Below are 17,314 nucleotides of genomic sequence, written 5' to 3' on the forward strand. Positions count from 1 at the left end.
GGCCTTTTCACCCCTGGATGTCATGTCCCATGTAAGGGGTAGGGCAGTGATTTCACTTGCAGAGTTGGCTTAAGAGAGATTGAGGCCACACATCTCAACAACAAAAGAGGTCCTCCAGAAATACCTCTTGGGCACATACCTATAGTAGTAGTAGTAGTAATAGTAGTCTAAGCTTCTCCACTACATACGTAAGCTTCACGAGAGCAAACCTCAAGATCAAGGTCTTGGCCTGTTGATTTGGATGTCCCCAGTATTTGACACAGTATCAGGATTCCCCAGTGGTGAAGTTTCATAGTTCCATATTTTTTCTTCCATCCCTCAAGGAACTTTGCCAATACTTTTTAATTATCTCCTTAATGTATTCTGGGATGTATCCAGGCATTATACTGAGCTATACAGGATTAAAGGTCCTCATTCTTATTCTGAGCTCCCTTTGTTTCTATTGTTTGAATGAGCTATCTAGACAAGTTGAGTTAGACAAAATAAACCTTTCTTCCTTTGGTCTCAGAGTAGGTGAGATTTTAAAATACAGACAGTTTCTTCCTTATCTCTGTGTCCTGAATTACCTGAATCCTGACCTGCTCACCTTTTATTTCTTAGCTCTGCATACTAGTTTATACATATGTAAAACATCCTCGAAATCCAGAAATAATAAATATGTGGATACATTTTGGGGAACATGTGCAAAGGTGTAGACATGTGAGAAAATATGGACATTTCTAGAAATTGCTGGTTGATTGTAATTGACTGAAAGAGTTTATCTATTAGAACATGTTGGGAAATCAGGCTGAAGAGATGATAGTATCAGATCACTGAAATGTTTACTCAGTGCTATAGGTATTAGGAATAATTAGAAAGTTTTTAAGTAGGGGAATGGTGTAACATCTGTGTTTTAGAAATACAACCTCTAAGGCAGTTTGAGAGTGAACTGGAAGCAAGAAAGACATTGAGAGTAGTGAAGAAGCAGTTGGAAAAATAGGAGTTGATAGCAGATATAAGTGACAGTAGAATTAAAGAATGAAGATTTCTGAGAGATGTACCAGAGAATACTATTGCTTTGTAGTACATGTTAAGAGGTTGAAAGAGAGAAGAGAATTAATGATGGTATACTCTGACTACCAGGGTTTTTTTGTTTATTTGTTTGTTTGTTTAGCCCTTTGAAAATGCAGGACCTCCAAAAATTTTCTATAATATGAATGACTATGGTATGTGATTTCTTAGTATGTTTTTAAAAATATTTTTATTGAGAAATCTTCACACAGATACAGTCCATACATGGTATACAATCAGTGGCTCACAATATCATCGCATAGTTGTGTATTCATCACCATTATCATTTTTAGAACATTTGCATCACTCCAGAAGAAAATGAAAAAACTCCAACATCCCATACCCCTTACTTCTCCCTCTCATTGACCACTGGTATTTCAATCTACCCAATTTTTTATCCTTTATCTTCCCCTATTATTTAATTATTGTTTATCCTTATTTTTTTACTCATCTGTCCATACCCTGGATAAAAGTTGCATCAGACATAAGATTTTTACATTTACACGGTCATGTTAGCTATATCATTATATAGTCATCTTCAAGAATCAAGGCTGTGGGAACACAGCTCAACAGTTTCAGGAACTTCCCTCCAGCTGCTCCTATACACCATAAACTGAAAAGGGATATCTATATAATGATATAATGTATAAGAATAACGTCCAGGATAACCTCTCAATTCTGTTTGAAATCTCTTGGCCACTGAAACTTTTTTTTTGTCTCTTTTATCTCTCCCCTTTTGGTCAAGAAGCCTTTCTCAATCACATGACACCAGGTCCCAGCAAATCCCAGGAGTTCTGTCCCATGTTGCCAAGGAGATTTACACCACTGGGCATGCTGTCCCACATAAGGGGGAGGGCAGTGATTTCACGTGCCAAGTTGGCTTAGAGAGAGAGGTCACATCTGAGTAACAAAAGAGGTTCTCTAGGGGTGACTCTTAGGCATAATTATAAGTAGACTTAGCTTCTCCTTTGCAGGGATCAGTTTCATAGCGGCTTCATAGGGGCAAACTGCAAGATCAGAAGCTTAGCCTGTTGAATTGGTTGTCTCCACTGCTTGGGAGAATATCAGGAATTCCTCAAATGGGGAAGTTGAATATTTCCTCCTTTCTTCCCAGTCCCCCAAGGGGACTTTGCAATACTTTTTTATTCTTTGCTCAAATTATTCTGGGATATAACAGGGAGATCTCACACCCTATTCAAGATTCCATGTACTTATGGTGTTCAACTAAACCAACCATACAAATTAAATTAGGTAATGTGCTACCCAAAATATAAATTTTGCACTAAATAAACATCTCATCCTTTGGTCCCACACAGAAGTTGAAGTTTTAAAATATGAACCATATCATCCTTTATGCTGTATTCTGATTTACCTTAACCCTATCCATAGCAGCTTTATTCATATCTCTTGACTGCCAGGTTTTCCATGAGGTTTATTGGGAATGATTAAATATAGAGAAACAAAGGACCAGGAGCAAAGGAAGCTTTGGGGAGTAATGAGTGGACAGCATTATACAGTGCCTAAGAAAAATCAGTTGTTAAAAACTGAGGCATATTTATTGGATTCCACAGTTAGGATGGCATTAGTGACCTTGCCAAGAGCAGTCCTTCAAGAAATTTGTTAAAGAAGGCAAGTAAGAGTCTTTGTTTTTGTCGTTTTAATGAAGAAACTTGGGCTGATTGACAGGGAAAGGGGCAGTAGAGGAGGGGAAACAGTTATTGATGTTGTAAACCAGGGATGAGAATTATGAGCAGGATAGTCTTTGACTTGGATGGAGGAATGCCTCTTTTCAGAGAATCTGTGATTTCTTTGTCCTTCTCAAGTATTTACTGCCTGCACTGGAATGTTGGGGGTTGGGTTACAAACAGACTGTGAGTTTGTAAGAAATCTGCAGGAGAAGTAGTTGAAGAGATAGATGCACCAAAGAGGATAGGAACAAAAATAAAGCCTAGTGGTTGGTGGTAGAAAAGAAGAAATCATATACTCACTGGACAAGAATGATAGCTAGGTCAAAAAGCAACCATAGTGAGAGAAAAGGAGAGAGAACTAGAGGAGTAAAAGTGGAATGACTGAAATCAAAATAGGAGAAGAAAAAATTGTGACTGGTGAAGATCTTTGGAGGAAAGGAGATCTGAGAAGTAGAAATGAGACATTAGATGAGTTTTTCATGTGGATTCTGAGATCCCTTAGTACAATGGCAAGAATTAAGATGAAGACTGAAAATGAAGTGCCAACGTTTTTCAAATCAGTTGAGGAATCACTAGAATGGTAGATGGCAGTTTCACAGGCAGGAATGTAAGAGTAGTCTTGATGGGAAGCTTCAAAGGAGAGGTTTTTGCCTTAGACCGGTGTAATGATGCTGTAGGGAGCTAGCAGAATGTAGCATGTGGATGATGGGAGGAGTAGACTCCATCTTTTCAAGAGCTGTGGGACAAGCAGCACTCTCAGAGAGCTTGAGTGTGTACCGTATTTCCTCCCAGTGTTAATTCTCTAGCTTTGCTTGTTTTTTGCAATTCATTTATATCATTCTTAGCCATAAGTCTTTTTATTGTTGGCTTGAAATGCCCTTTTCTACTGAAGCAGACCAGAATAATACCTAGAACCACAAGATGGCAGCTCCGAAAGAACTTAGTGAGCATCAGTTCAACCCTTTCATTTGTTTTATATATGAATTCCGAAGTTAGATAACAACACCTTCAGTCATGATTTATAATTTACCAGTACTCTTTTGGTCTTAATTTTCCTCCTGCAGTTTGTTGTCAGTGATTAGCGAATACTATGTTACGGAAACTTTAAAGGTCTTTGAGTTCCATCCCGGTTTTATTAGAAAACAAAGTATTGGCATTTCTCTTAATCACTTAATACATGTCTCCCGGGCCTTTTCCGTCTCTGTTTTGTATTTAACACAGTTCCTTAGAACTGAGTTGTAATTTACTTTGCAAGGAATAGAAACAAAAATATCTCCTTTTTCCAAGGGACATAGAAATATTTTTATGGTCACCTTAATGCCCAACAGTCATTCATGTAAGCTTTTCTTGAGAGGAAATACTTTGTTAATATAGCTTTATAACTTCTTTTTCTCTTATTACATTTGTTATGAAGTAGGATAATTTGTTTGAAAATTTCATTTTCATTCTTATATTTGTTACTATTTACATGCATATGGAAATCTTTAAGTTCAGATACTTTTGTGATCACATATTTAATCCTAATCATTGTTAAGGAAAGAATAAAAGGGCGGGCCACAGTGGCTCAGCAGGCAAGAATGCTTGCCTGCCATGCCAGAGGACCCGGGTTCGATTCCCGGTGCCTGCCCATGTTAAAAAAAAAAAAAAAAAAAATTAAAAAAAAATTGATTTAAAAAAAATGGGAAGAATCAAATCTCTATTTCTTTCTGATATTTTTTAATTAGAAAGATGACCTGTTTATTGCCATTTTGTTATGATTTTAATGCTTCCAGATTATATTGCCTTTTTCTCTAAAATAATTTTGTGAATTAAAAGTACAACCTAATTTATAAACATTATAATTTATTATAATTATTATTATTATTAAATTATATTGTAACAGTGTCTTGGATGGTAATTATTGATGATTTTTATTCTTACTTTTGCTCTGTACGTTTTTGCAATGTGTGTATCACTTTAGCAATCAGGTTAAAAATATTATTTAAGCTTAAAATGTGTGTAGAGTATAGTAAACTGAATAATGGCTATGGTATTTAAATTTTAAAAATAAACTAATTATATTTTGAAAGTGAAGAGTGATGTTTAAAAATAAACAGCCTTCTAAAGTCATTATTGAAAAAATCTACATGATGTTTTTCCCAAGATATTTTCTTTGACTTATAGGTAGTATGATCACATCTATGGAAGCTCTGGGTTCTGATAATGTTTTCAGCTTACACGAAGACAACCATTATCGCATAAGCAAGAGCTTGGTAAAATCTGCAGAGGGAAGTACTGTACCCCTTACCAGAGTAAAGTGTCTGGTCTCCATGACAACCCCTCATGACATCAGACTTCATGGGTCATCCGTTACTCCTGCTTTTGTTGAATTTGACACATCTCTTGAAGGATTTGGGTAAGGAATTTGCAAAGTAGCCAAGCCTTATTCTATTATTTTATGCCTCATGTTTCTCTTTGACAAATAGATCTTTGGTTTTAAATCTACTTGGTTAAAATATATTAAAGCATACTATATTAAATCATACTATACGACACTATATATTTTCAAAAGAATAGTCCGTATAAGTATGTTATTTTAAGATTTATAGATTTAATTATTATTATTTATTATGCTAAGTAAATTACTATAGTATAGTGATTTGAAAGCCATGGCCCAAAGGCTAAATCTGGTGGTTTGCCTGTCTGTAAATAAGGTTTTATTGGAATACAGCCCTGCTCATTCATATCTGTATTGTCTGTGTCTCCTTTCATGCTACAGTGCCAGAGTTAAATAGTTATCAGAGAGACCATCTGGTCCACAAAGCTGAAAATACTTATGATCAGGTCTTTTACCAAAAATGTTTGCTAACTCCAATATTGTAATTTTTAATTTATAGATAATATGTGAATTTAAATTAGATTGAGCTCTTTATTCATCATCCTGTTCTTCAAATCAGCTAAGATAGCATACTGTGGCTGTTACTTTAAATGAGTAAATGAATTATTTCAAGTGACAGAAAAGGCCATAGTAGTGGAAGCAGCAAGAAAAGTGATAATCTGGTAGAGTTTATGAAGGCATCAACTTCAAAACAGACACAAATGCTAATAATCCATGTCTATTATAGTTAGTGGCATTCTATATATCGATCTAGAACTTTGAGTTATATTTTAAGGACATTGTTATATGAGTCATTATCAAGCAGTAGATGAAAAACAATACTTGGGAACAGCAACAGTGATCATAGCAATAGTGATAAGAAGAGAGATTGAAAAAGGGCACAAGGAGATTTTTCTGTGTTGAAGGAATTGTTTTGATGTTTCAGTTGTTGTTATACATTTGTTAAAACTCAAGAAACCGTGCACTTAAAGTTTGTACATTTTACCAGGTGTAAATTATACCTCAACTTTTTTAACTTAAATTTAAAATTACATCCTTGTAGATTTCTAAAGTATATCTTTCAATGATCTCCCATTGTTAAAAGATGAGGAAGATTTTCTAGGCATGCAAATGTAACATGATCTCTTATCTCTAGTTACCATTATATAAAAGCAGTTTGTTTCACTGTGGTAAGTGTATAGTAATGAATGAACAAAACAGTTGTTCTTTAATATGTATGTTGTCTTTTCTTTAATAGCTGCCTGTTTCTGCCCAGCTTGGCCCCTCATAATGCCCCTACCAATAACCCTGTTACAACAGGTCTTACTGATGGGGCCGTGGTCAGTGGCATTGGTTCTGGTAAGTATTACTTTCTGTGTGTCTATGAGAGTCTTTTTTTAATAGGTTCCTTTTTATTTAGAGCTATTATATACTTTTGTTGGCTTCTTTTTAAATGTAAATATGAGTAAACACAAGCATTTTCATTTTTTTAATATATTTTTTATATTAGGTGAAAGATTCTTCCCTCCTCCGTCGGGGTTAAGCTACTCTAGCTGGTTTTGCATTGAACATTTTAGTTCTCCTCCAAATAACCATCCTGTCAGGCTTCTTACTGTTGTGCGTCGAGCAAATTCTTCTGAGCAGCATTACGTATGCCTTGCCATAGTTCTGTCAGCAAAAGACCGATCTCTGATTGTCTCTACTAAAGAAGAACTGCTCCAAAATTATGGTCAGTATTATCTTTTTCTTCTTTCTTCTTTTGATTCTAGAAGTGTTAAAACTATACATTTGTTTTAAAGTCTAGCTGGTAATTCTTTTCCGACTTAAATTGTAGCATAGAAGAAGTTATATGAAATCTTGAATATTGTTTGCCAATGAATTTTTTTAGGGTTGATTTGTTTCTTTATTTTAAACTTAAATTATAAAAAATGACACAGAGAAAATTATGTAAAAACACCAATTAAAGTATGATGAATAATTATAAAATAAATTATTTTAAAAACTTGGAAGTACCACCCAAATGATAAAGCAATTGCTGTCATCCCAGAACCTTCCACATATCCCATTCTGATCACAGCTCTCTCCCCACCCACCTTCTCACCACAGTTAACAGTTATCCTGACTTTCATGCTGATCACTTCTTTGTTTTTCTTATAGTTTTACCCTCTATCTCTGTATCTCTAAAGACTACATTTAGTTTTGTCTGTCTGTTTTCAAATTTTTTATATAATTGAAATAATAGCCAGTGAGTTTTAAGGCACTTTCAAGAGACTTAGATGAGTCTAACAGGTGAATATAAGTATCTGTTCCTACTACCAAGAAATCACAGCTTTTGCTAGGAAAGCAGATTTTATATGTGATATGTTTGGGTAAAGATTTTCATTGGCTGTGAATTCTGCTTAGCTAATTAATATTCATTGAGCATCTGCCTGCCATATGTGCCACCCTGTGCTAGATACAATAATGTTTCAATTATTTTATCTCTTACTTACTGTAAAGACTTAAAACATACTATTCTATAATCCTTATTCCCTCAAACATGCCAGAGCCTTACATTGTTGTACAATAGAACTTCAAACTCAAGATGTTCATGAAGGTCTTCCTAAATGATATAAATAGCATAAAATATAAATCTCAGTTTACCTAATTTCCTTTGCTGTAAATCTGAGCATTTGGATATGAATGTAGCCACCTTTTTTATCTTCTCATTTTGTTTTTCTAACTAACCACATAAAATAATAGCATATGTTAATTGATATGTGGTTGGTGTTCAGTAAATATTAATTGAATATGAGTGTCAGCTCCTCAGATTGTAAGGCTTCTTATTTTACTAATTTCTTCATAAAGCCTAGCACAGAGCTAGGCATCAAAATAATAAGTAACTTTGATACTTTTGTTACAAACACTTGCTCTGTGACATTTGGTCCTGTAGACTTCTTCTAATTAAAACTCTGATCTTGCATTCTGGGCTATCCACTCTTCTTATTTCACTGTTTTTCTGAACTTTCTTTCTCTTCTATTTTCCTCTTAAAATTAATGTTCTCTAGGGTTTAATTTTGTTGTTTGTACTCATCATACTCTTCTTGGGAAAAATTCATCAATTTCTGTTTACAAGGTTTTTTTTTTTGTTTCAATGAGTCTGAAATCATTTTTTTAAAATTTGTCTCTGTCCCAAGCTTTGTTTTCCAACTGCATATTAGACATGTGAGAAGTCTTCCTGAACAAAACTCACTCTCTAACAGTTCTTCTTTAAAAAACCTACATTGTATCTATTTTTCTATGTAAGTGGACTGCCACTGTTAGTTAGCCCAGGCTAGATGCCTTTGGTCAATTTTGAAAGTACCACCCCTACTCCTAAATCTTACTCTATTATATATATATGTATCTTTAATAATTCTTGATTTTCCCTTCCTATATCCACTGTAATGGCTCTTAATTCTTATGGATTTTAATTCTTTTTTTTTTTGTCTGTTTACTCTACTTAGAATTTTAAGCCTCCCATGGACAGGGTTATTGCTTTGTCACCCAGATAGCTCTGCTGCCTAAAACAGTGCCCACCATATATCAGGCACTCAGTAGTGTTTTTTTGTTTGTTTATTTTTAAAATATGGAATTTATTTAAAATTTGAAAATATTTATAATAGCTCTCTACTAAATAGCAATTCTATAAGAAGAATAGATTTTAATGACTTCAAATACTTTCACTTTTTTTTTACTGTTAAACCATTTTGTTAGCCCCGTAAAAGCAGGGCGTCCGACAATTTTGTATAGTTTGGATGATTACATAGCATGTGATTTCTCAGTATCATTCAGTAGTTTTTGAACATACAAATGCATAAATTAAAAGAAAAATAAAGGTAAACGAAAGTGAGTAACAGAAAAGAAAACAGTGAACTATGTGAAATAATAATGGAGAATTTGGAGAGAGGACAGGAAAATTTAAGGAATGGATATAGAGCTATTTCAGTAAATCGGAAAAATATTTTCTAACTCTACCATTTCCACCAAATATAATTTGCAAGACTCTTATACTCCATGTGATTAGAAAAGTTTAGAATATATTGCTGTTGCCAGGATCCATCCTCCCAGTGTCAACAGCCATTAAGGTGACTGAGTAATTTAGAATTTTCAGAAACCCTTTCACTCGCCAAGATATCCTATCCTGTCACACCACTGAATACCGGAAATATCTTAGTTCAAGTCTGAATCAAAAAGTGATACTCTTACATTTTTATAATTAATATCTTCAATTCTCCAGAAAATTCATAGTCTTACCCAGGGAAGGGAGAGGAGAAAGTTCCTGGTTTCGCCCTTAACCTTTTCATTTTCCTTCATATTCTGTGATCCAAATCATCAGACCTTTCGATGCTATCTGCCCTCGTTTCTGACTAGTTCATTCAATTCCTTTCCTATGTTAGCTAATCTTATGGATAAAATTTTGCCTTTTAGTAAAATAGTCTTAATTATTGACATATATTCTGAATTGTCATTCTAAAATATAATCTTGTCATTTCAGTGTATGCTGATATTTTAAGATTCCAAAAACAGAAATAAATATTTTATTTGTAGCTCTTCATATAATTAAATTTTTACTTTCAGTAATTTATGTGTATGTGCTTATACTGAAACTTATGGGTTTACTTTATAGTGTTACAGATGAGCTGTTTTCTTGCGTCTTTTTTTGTTTTCTTTTGTGTGTTTTTTTTTTTTTTTTTGCTGCTCCTGCCCTGCCTCTTCCCTTCTTAAATACTTTAAAAGGCAAAATATTTTTAATTAGTTCATGTTAAAATTAAATGAATATTAACCCAATTTTCTTAGCATGGTTTGACAATGTACTAGGTAGCAGAAAGAAGCTGGATTAGAGTCAAGAAATGATTGCTAAATGTGAACAAATCATAATATTCTTGCATGTAGTTTAGAGTTATCTGGTGTAGTAGTAAATTCAGACCAAGAAATATCTATTCCAAACCATGAATCCTCTCCTCACCACCAGCTGTTGCCAAGCTAGGTTCACAGCAATACAAACACAAAATACTAACAGATAGTTGCCTGCTTGTGTTTTTGAGCAAAGCATATATGGCAAGTATGACATTTTAAATTTTCTTGGCTCCTTTCCTTACTCATGCTGCAATCAAATGCATGCCAAACTTTAATTAATTTAAAAGACCTTTTATTAAAGACCATGGCAGGTAATAATCCGCTACTGTCTTTTTATTGTGTATTGTAACTTTATTTCATTGTCTGTTGTAACTTCATTTCATTGTAACTATGTGTTTTAAGCAGAAGAAATAAAAATGTATTCTGCATTTTACTGTTATTACAGAGAAAGTAAATGATTGGTCTCTTTGTTTGCGTCATCATCGTACCTGTTGTAACATAAAGTCAAAAAAGCCAATCTAGATACAAATATGTTGGAATAGGGATGAAATTGGCAATTTTTTTTTTATTTGTCCCCCTCCTCCCCTTATTTTAGTTGATGATTTTAGTGAAGAATCCTCTTTCTATGAGATTCTCCCATGCTGCGCTCGCTTTCGATGCGGAGAGCTTATACTTGAGGGACAGTGGCATCATCTGGTTCTGGTGATGAGCAAAGGCATGCTGAAAAATAGCACTGCAGCCCTCTATATTGATGGACAGCTGGTTAATACTGTGAAGGTAAGCATACATGCACTTTTAAAGCTCAGCTCGTTTTACAAACATTGTTTTGGGGTATATGTGAGTGTATTTTGTGAGGTGTTTTTAAAAATTACTGTCTAATTTTAAATTGACCTCACAGTACTCATTTGAATGATATGGTAGAGTCACATGGCTGACTAGTTCATATCAGAATAGAAAGGAGGCATCATAGGGTACTAAAAAAGTTAGCACATTTGTCCGTGGTTGAGCCACGTTGCCATGTGCTTTTACATAATAGAGAGGCCACGTGAAATTTGGCTTAATGAACTATCAATATGTTATTTTGTCACTCCATCGTTATTATTATAAGTAGTCCAGTAGACTGCATTCCTTTGGAGATGGATTTGTTTTTTGTTTATTTTCAGATCACCTAGATTAGTCCCTACAAGAATAGAAGGTGCTCAGTTAATTTTGATGGATAAAAGAGTAAGTAGATAAATTTTAGTCTAGATAGCTGTACTGTCTCATTCAGAAGAGAGGGAAAGATTGAAGTAAAGTAAAAGTCTAGAAATTCTTTTTTCAGAATTAGGATGAATGCTGTCAGTTACTTTCTTAGAACTCACTAGCAAGCTTAGACGATTCTTAACTTCTAAAAGATAGTATCCATTTTATGGGGATAGCACTTGAGAGAAGTAACAGGGGCCAAATTTGTCTTTTTATGTGAGTAATAGTGTAAAAATCACTGAAATCAGCAGCTTCTTTGGATTCATAGCCTTCCTTAATGATGATGATATTTAGGGTGATACTGTGTTTCAATGATAATCTTAAAATGCACCTCTTGGGAATAAATCATTTCTTTTCTTTTTATACATGAGATAATTTGGTTTGTAAATTACCCTAGTAGATTATTCCTTTTATTATTTATAGCATTTTTGAAAATTAAAATGTCCTCATGTTGTAGAGTTGGAGGTAGGAGTTTATTGTTGATATATTTATAATCACCCTCGTCATTGTCATTGTCAGTCCGTGTGGAATTAATTTTAGATTTATGTGTTGATCTTCACAACCATTCTATTAACATCATCAGGAGCTCTTCTTGAATGTGAAGAACAATAATAAATTTGATCTGAAGCTGGGATTGTTATGAAAAAAAAAAAAAAAACAATGGAAAAGTCCATCATTCTACCAAGTGATGAAAGCTGCCTATACAATACAATAAGAACCAACTTGATTCCTTTATCCTTTATATTCTGCCTAATTATATATTTATCTTAAATGTATTGAATCAAAATTTAGGTACTCTGTCAATATACAGTAGTGTAATTTCACAACTGAGATTGTCAAACAATGGTTTACAGTTTGCACTGAGACTAAAATGTACGTGTACAAATATTATGACACATATACAGATTTTTGAGTTTTCTAAAATTTTTATAGCACTTTACCCATTATGAAATACTTTTCACCAATAGTTTTATTTAACAGATCCACATAGTCTATTGGCATTTGAGGACAACATAACTAATTTTAAGACAGCTAGAATTCCATAATGAAAAGCTCTATTTTTATATAAATTCTACAGTTTCATAGAAGTATCATTAATTTAATTTGCGAGCCAACCAGACAGTGACAGTATCCCTGTATTTGTTAGCTGCCATTTCTAGTATTACATAGATTATCTATATTAGAAAGTTTGATGACGGATTTCTAACGTCCATCTCCTGGGCGCAGTTGCAGATACCACAACAGATTCCAGAATCCTGGTTGGTCTTTATGCTTCTAAACTTTACTTTTTTTTGTACAGATGTAAAGTTGTTTAATCTTGGGTCACTGAAAATAGACATTGTAAAATAGTTATTTTTCCTCGTGCAATTGTTTTTTCACATCTGAAATAATTGCTTTGTTTTCTTTGTAGCTTCATTATGTTCACAGTACTCCTGGGGGTTCAGGTTCTACAAATCCCCCGGTGGTGAGCACAGTCTATGCTTATATCGGTACTCCACCTGCCCAACGCCAAATTGCTTCCTTGGTTTGGCGCTTGGGACCCACACATTTTCTGGAAGAAGTTTTACCCTCTTCAAATGTTATTACCATTTATGAATTAGGACCAGATTATGTTGGAAGCTTTCAGGCCGTATGTATTCCATGTGAGTAACTTACTTTTAGCTCTTAAAGTTGTATAAAGCTTAACTACTGAAATGTAGGTGATATATAAGATGTATAAAGTTATGCATTATGTTTATCAAGTGAAAGTGCCTTCTCCTCTAATTTTCTTCAACTTCATACTATTGACCACTTCTCTTAAATGCTGTCTCCACTAACCATACTGTGCTTTCCTGAATGTACTTATGCCCAATTCTTAATTATTCAGCTTCTCTCGTTGGCTCCAAGATGTAGGTAAATAACCGCTAAGAGTCTAATCCCAACCCTATTCTCTTTCTGTAATTTCTCCTATTACATGAAGCAGTTTAAAGTGTAGTTAATCTGGTTAAAGGAAGTAAGGATAGGTCCAGAAAACACACATGTATGTTCTCTCGATTAGACTGTTGTACACTGTTCCGCTCATCCTTCCTTCCTACAGTCTACCTTTTGTTTTCCTTTCTCCCAAAAAGAATTTAAACTGATAATATGCTGCAATTCTTTTGTAATATTCTTTCCAAATGATATGTTTTCCATTCCCTTGTTCTAACAATAACCATATGCCCAAGTAATTTGATTTTTTACTCCTATCCTTGATTTTGTTTGCATCTAATAGCTAGCATTCATTGAACCCTTACTAAATGTTAAATAAATTAATACATGTGAGGAAGTAACTTCTGATCCCTTCAATGTATTGATTTATTCTTCTCCTTGGAACACTTTGAATTAGTTATTATTATTATTCCTCCCATCTTACAAGTGAGGAAACTGTCCCAGATAGAATTTAAGGTCATGCTACTTTTAAGTATAAAGCGAAGACTCAAACTTGGGCCATCTAGCTCCAGACTTATGCTCTTAACTACTCTGCTGTGTTGCCAGGAGAATATGTGAGGGTTCTTATTCGGAGGACACGACCAAGTTCATTGGCGTTTTGCTTATTTTCATTTTGTTCTTCCTTTGAATCTAAGGGAAATTTTTTTTGTGATTTGGTTGAGTTTTGTCTTCCTTTACTTTATGCTCTCTTTTATGGATATTTTAATAGTGAATTTTGGAATGTAAAGCTCTACAACCAAAATTTTTTTTATTTTGTAACTATAAAAAAATAAAGCAGCTCTGAACAGTAAATAAAAAAAAATTTAGGATTTAGTTATGTTATTCTGTTTATTTATACTCTTTTCAAATCCACCCATTTAAAAATGATAAAATAATAATAAACTTGTGTTGCGATAAGGAGAAAGACTGACAATTTTGAAAAGGATTGTTTTTCTTTTGAAGGTAAAGATGCTAAATCTGAGAGTGTAGTCCCGTCTCCTGTGTCACTAGTGCAAGAGGAAAAGGTATCATTCGGCCTCTATGCACTCTCCGTGTCTTCCTTAACAGTAGCAAGAATCCGAAAAGTATACAACAAGTTGGACAGCAAAGCCATTGCTAAACAGGTACGCAGGAGGATTTTTAAGTGAGCTTTGGCTAATTCTCACTGGGGAGATATTTCAAATCATTTTGTGAATGCTACCAAACTAGGAGTTGTTGCTAAAAATAATGCTTTCTCATATTGTTAGTATTTGGTACATTTGGCTTTGAACTTATGCCAAAAACATATTTGGATTTTTAGCTTAACTTGTGTGGTAGTTAGATTCAGTTGTCAATTTGGCCAGGTGAAGGTACCTAGTTCTGTTGCTGTGGTCATGAGCCAATGGTACGTGAACCTTATCTGTTGCTGATTACGTCTGCAGTCGGCTAAGAGGCGTGCCTGCTGCAATGAATGATGTTTGACTTAATTGGCTGGTGCTTAAATGAGACAGTACAATGTAGTACAGCCCAAGCCCCTCAGCATCCCTCATCTCAGCCCTCGCAGCTCAGCCCAGGCCTTTGGAGATGCAGAAAGAAATCACCCCAGGGAAAGTTGTTGGAACCCAGAGGCCTGGAGAGAAGGCCAGCAGAGATCGTCCTGTGCCTTCCCACGTAAGAAAGAACCTCAGTTGAAAGTTAGCTGCCTTCCTCTGAAGAACTAATGAAAATAAATCCCCTTTTATTAAAAACCAGTCCATCTCTGGTATGTTGCATTCTGGCAGCTGACAAACTAAAACAACTTGGAAAAGTGAGATTTTCATTTGTTTTATGTGCATTATTTAATATTAATTAGTATATTTATATTAACAATTAAGAAATTTAACTTTAACAAACAATTGCTGTTTTTGAGCAACAGTTTGGAGGCATGGAGTTTCATCTAATACGTGTCAGTCACCATTGTCTTCAGGACAGATAAGTGCCAAATAAAGTCCTGTCTTTATGGTTCTCACAAACAGTAATAACTAAAGAAATAATACATTTTTGGAAGGTAATGAGTGTTATGCATAAAAAAAGCCTTGGGAAGTGGAGGATAGGGTGTCCCCATGGGGTGGGGAGTGGTATGTTCCAGGCCATGAGGAAAGTGTATCTGCCACTAAGGCAGGCATGACTGGAGCAGGATGAGAGAAGACTGAAGTGGTAGGAAAGAAGCTCAGAGAGGTAAATGGGACCAAACTGTTAAGGGCATGGAAGACCTTGTGAAGATGCTGGTTTTACTGAGTGTGATGAGAAGCATGATAGGGCTCCCAACTCAAGTATGAAATGCTGTGACCTAATATTTTAACCAAGATCACTCTAACTTGTATTGAGAATAGAGTGAAGGGGAATAAAGGTGGAAGCATGGAGACCACTTCTGAGACCAGTACAATAAATAACTTGTATGAGAGAAGATGGTAGTCAGAATGAAGTGGGCGTTAGCAAGATGGAGTGATCTTTCCTGATTTGGAGTAGATTTGAGGGGATTATGAAGAATTCTGTTGTAGAAAAGTTTGAGAAGTCTCTCAGACATCTTAGTATCCATATCAAGACCTCAGAAAATAAGAATCTGGAGTTCAGATGAGATATTGGAGTGTTGTATTGCTTAAAGCCATGAAACCAAATCCATTCACCTAAGAGTGATGTAGATAAAGAAGAAGAGGGGTTTAAGGACTGAGACCAGCGGCGTTCCATTTTCCTAGTGTGGATTTGGCAAGATGAAGAAGAACAAGCACAGAAGACTGAGAAGTAGCAACCAGTGAGAAAAGAGAAAAACCAGGAGAGTCTGGTCTTATAAAAATCAGTGATTCACTGTGGCAAATGCTTCTTTAACAGGTATCATTAAGACTGAGAACTGACCATTGGAATTAGCAAACAGAGGTCATCAGTGAGCTTGACTTTTTGTTTTTGCAATTAGCAGGTGAAAAGCCCTCACAGGAAAGAAGTCAGGAAGGTCTGAAAGGAGATGAGTTGGGAGCAGTAAATAAATATTGACAACCCTCGCATAGAGTTTTGTTGTTATTATTTTATTTTTTAATGTTTTTATTGAGATATCTTCACACACGTACAGTCCATCCAAAGTACACAATCAGTGGCTCACAACATCATCACATAGCTCTGTACTCATCACCGTAATTCACAGAACATCTGCATCACTCCAGGAAAAGAAATAGAAAAGAGAAAAAAAAAACATACATCCCACACACCTCACCCCTCCCTCTCACTGACCACCAGTATTGCAGTCCACCCAATCCTTTTTTTAACCTTTATCCCACCACCCCTATTATTTATTTATATTTTTCCTTATTTTTTTACAATCTGTCCACACCCTGCACAAAAGGAGCATCAGCCACAAGTTTCTCACGGTCACATGGTCATATTGCAAAAGCTATATAGTTATACAATCATCTTCAAGAATCTACTGGAATACAGTTCCAGTAGAATTCCCTCTAGCCACTCCAAAACACCACACATCCAAAAGGGATATCTTTATAATACGTAAGAATAATGTCTAGCATAACATCTCAACTGTTTAAATCTCTCAGCCACTGAAACTTTATTTTGTTTCATGTGTCTCTTCCCTTTTTTGGTCAGGAAGCCTTTTTCAATGCTAGGTCCTGGCTCATTCCTGGGAGTCATGTCCCACATTGCCAGGGAGGTTTACACCCCTGTGAATTCCGTCCCACTTAGTGGGGGGAGGGCAGTGAGTTTCACCTGCTGAGTTGGCTTAGAGAGAAAAAACATATCTGAGCAGCAAAAGTTATCTGGGGGTGACTCTTAGACATAGTTATTAGTAGGCTTATCTTCTCCTTTGTAGGAATAAGTTTTATAGGGGCAAGCCCCAAGATTGAGGGCTCAGCCTATTGAATTGGTTGCCCTCAGTGCTTGGGAGAATATTTTAGAAATTCTCCAAATGGGGAATTTTAATATTTCCTCCTTTCTCCCCAGTCTCCCAAGGGGACTTTGCAAATATGTTTTTATTCTCTGTCTGAATTACTTTGGGATGTATCGAAGCATCACACCAACCTGTACAAACTAACACAATCTCACATCTTAGTCAAGTTTCCAAGCAGTTATGGTGTTTGAATAAACTAACCATAAAAGTTAAATTAGATAATGTGCTACCCAAAATATGAATTTT

General features: G+C 35.0%; 1 protein-coding gene across 8 annotated transcripts in view; it reads left to right on the forward strand.

Moving 5' to 3' along the window:
* Positions 1–17,314, forward strand: part of WDFY3 (WD repeat and FYVE domain containing 3) — a 348,587-nt gene that overhangs the window by 220,004 nt on the left and 111,269 nt on the right. For all 8 annotated transcript variants that reach the window (XM_077142948.1, XM_077142947.1, XM_077142952.1 and 5 more), the window contains 6 exons: positions 4,902–5,133; positions 6,353–6,453; positions 6,605–6,823; positions 10,568–10,749; positions 12,626–12,857; positions 14,125–14,285. In XM_077142948.1, the coding sequence (XP_076999063.1) occupies positions 4,902–5,133; positions 6,353–6,453; positions 6,605–6,823; positions 10,568–10,749; positions 12,626–12,857; positions 14,125–14,285 (1,127 nt within the window). The remainder of the gene's footprint in view (positions 1–4,901; positions 5,134–6,352; positions 6,454–6,604; positions 6,824–10,567; positions 10,750–12,625; positions 12,858–14,124; positions 14,286–17,314) is intronic.

The sequence above is a fragment of the Tamandua tetradactyla genome, chromosome 24 (genome assembly GCF_023851605.1).
Source record: "Tamandua tetradactyla isolate mTamTet1 chromosome 24, mTamTet1.pri, whole genome shotgun sequence".
Classification (NCBI taxonomy): Eukaryota; Metazoa; Chordata; class Mammalia; order Pilosa; family Myrmecophagidae; genus Tamandua; species Tamandua tetradactyla.